The 2,040-nt window shown below is 43.1% G+C and overlaps 1 protein-coding gene across 1 annotated transcript in view; it reads right to left on the bottom strand.

Moving 5' to 3' along the window:
- LOC101991257 (zinc finger protein 420-like) overlaps window positions 1-2,040 on the bottom strand; it is a 74,695-nt gene that overhangs the window by 52,383 nt on the left and 20,272 nt on the right. The window contains exon 6 of the mRNA XM_026778362.1: window positions 2,005-2,011. Coding sequence (XP_026634163.1) covers window positions 2,005-2,011 — 7 coding nt within the window. The remainder of the gene's footprint in view (window positions 1-2,004; window positions 2,012-2,040) is intronic.

The following is a 2,040-nucleotide window of genomic DNA, read 5'->3' as shown; positions in this document are numbered from 1 at the left end:
AAAAAAACCCAAAAAATCTAAACATTTCTCCTTGTACCCAGAGGTAAGCATAGTCTTCACCCTTCATTCAGGAGACATCTCTTTTCATCAGTCAGAGACAAGTACAAAAATCCATAAGTAATCAAAATGCAGAGTTGTGCAGCCCAGGCCCACTGGATACCTCTGTAAACATTTCTACACCTTAGGCTCAAGGATCATTACTGAAGAGGGTGTGTAAAGATTAAAAGACCCAGAGGGCCTGGGAGTTTGCAGGGAGAGTGTGTCTCGTGGTGTATTAATCAGTGTTCTCTAGAGTAATAGAATACATAGAACATATATATTGGTATGATTATAGACTGCTGTCCAGGGAATACAACAATGGATGCCTGTAAACAGAAAGTTCAAACATCCATTAGATGCTCTGTCCACAAGGTTGGATGTCTCAGCTGGTCTTCAGTATGTCTTTATCAGCAGGCATTTGAGTCCAGGCATTGAGCATCCCACCTGAGATATTCATAGATCTCCAAGGACATAGAATTACTACCTGCCCAAGCTGCTTCTCTGGTTTTACCCCACAACACCCACGATCAGAACAGTTAAATACAGCATAGCCCAGAACTGATAATTTAGAGTCCTGGGTCACTTCTTCACTAAGTCTAACTCTAGACCTAGACCCGTAGAAACTACAGTGTCTGGTGTATGTGCTGATTAAGAGTCATCAGCTTCCCCTAGGTTGCCTAGTTATCTCACAGCCTCTAGGCATACTGGGAGAAAAGAATTGGCACACTGATTTAAAATACAATCCACGCCCTATTCATAATTTTACTGAAAATAAACCTTTTAGCTCTTTTATCTATCACCTAATAATAGCACCCTAACCTCCCCCCGCAAGAATCCCCTGATTATTTAATTCCTTTATTAACTAATTTTCTGCATTAAGGAGTTCACCAGACATGTACTAGCCACTCCCACAGATCTCTCTCTGTCTCTCTCTCTGTCTCTCTCTGTGTCTCTCTCTCTGTCTCTCTCTCTTTCGCTGTCTCTGTCTCTCTCTGTCTCTGTCTCTGTCTCTGCCTCTCTCTCTCTCTCTCTCTCTCTCTGTGTGTGTGTGTGTGTGTGTGTGTGTGTGTGTGTGTGTGTGTGTGTATGAAAACCCTTATCTGATTTTCTAGAGTGCAAAAGAATTCCAGTCCTAGAACCTGGTAGGGACTTGCTAGTTTTATATATGACTGGGAACATTTGTAATGGGTCGAGCAAGGGACAGTGTAAGAACAATGTAGAAGAAAGAGCAAGAGAGAGCAAGGGAGAATTGATGGAAACGAGAGAGAAGAAATAAGAATAAAGAAATATGGATGGTTGATTCCTGGTGTGTGTTATTCTTTTGGTCTTTACCACCCCTAACTCAGCTCCAGAGGATCAGACTGTTATTCTTTTGGTCTCTGGTCCTTTTAAGGGACAAGCCACACCCACTCCCAGCGACTTCTGACCCCTGCCCTGCCATCTTGAATCTCTCTCTCTTGCTGTCCCTTTTTGGCATGCACCCCCCCCCTCTCTCTGTCTGTCTCTCTTCTAAGTAATAAATGTCCAGTTCTGATTCATACGATGTGTCTGTCACATCCCATGCACCCTCTCGTCTTAAAGGCAAAAACCTTTAAGGCTCTCTAAAGTGGAAGTAACGAGTATAACATCCCCGCAATGCTACTACCCACAAACTTTTTGTCTGTACAAGCAAATAGCTAAATCAGCCACACAGTGTAGAGCTGTTTGGCTTGTTTGAAACTGCAAACCTGCAGCTGAGTTCATGGCAGCTGGTGCCCGGCTCCATCTCATAGGCAACATGTCTCTGCACTACTGTGTGGCATGGAACTGTGAGACCAGGAAGCCCAGTGTGGCTTTGTGTCTGTGCATTCAGAAACTTTCTTTTTCTTAATTTTCTTAGGCACGATGGAAATTCAAGAGCCTCAGGTTTTCATGCCAGTTTTAACTAGATGTTTCTTTCCTGTTTGCCAGTTCCTGAATATACACTCTGAGACTTAGATTAATTATAAAAGTTTGGCCGGG

This window comes from Microtus ochrogaster, unplaced genomic scaffold (assembly GCF_000317375.1).
Source record: "Microtus ochrogaster isolate Prairie Vole_2 unplaced genomic scaffold, MicOch1.0 UNK130, whole genome shotgun sequence".
Classification (NCBI taxonomy): domain Eukaryota; kingdom Metazoa; phylum Chordata; class Mammalia; order Rodentia; family Cricetidae; genus Microtus; species Microtus ochrogaster.
This window is presented reverse-complemented; position numbering and strand designations above follow the sequence as displayed.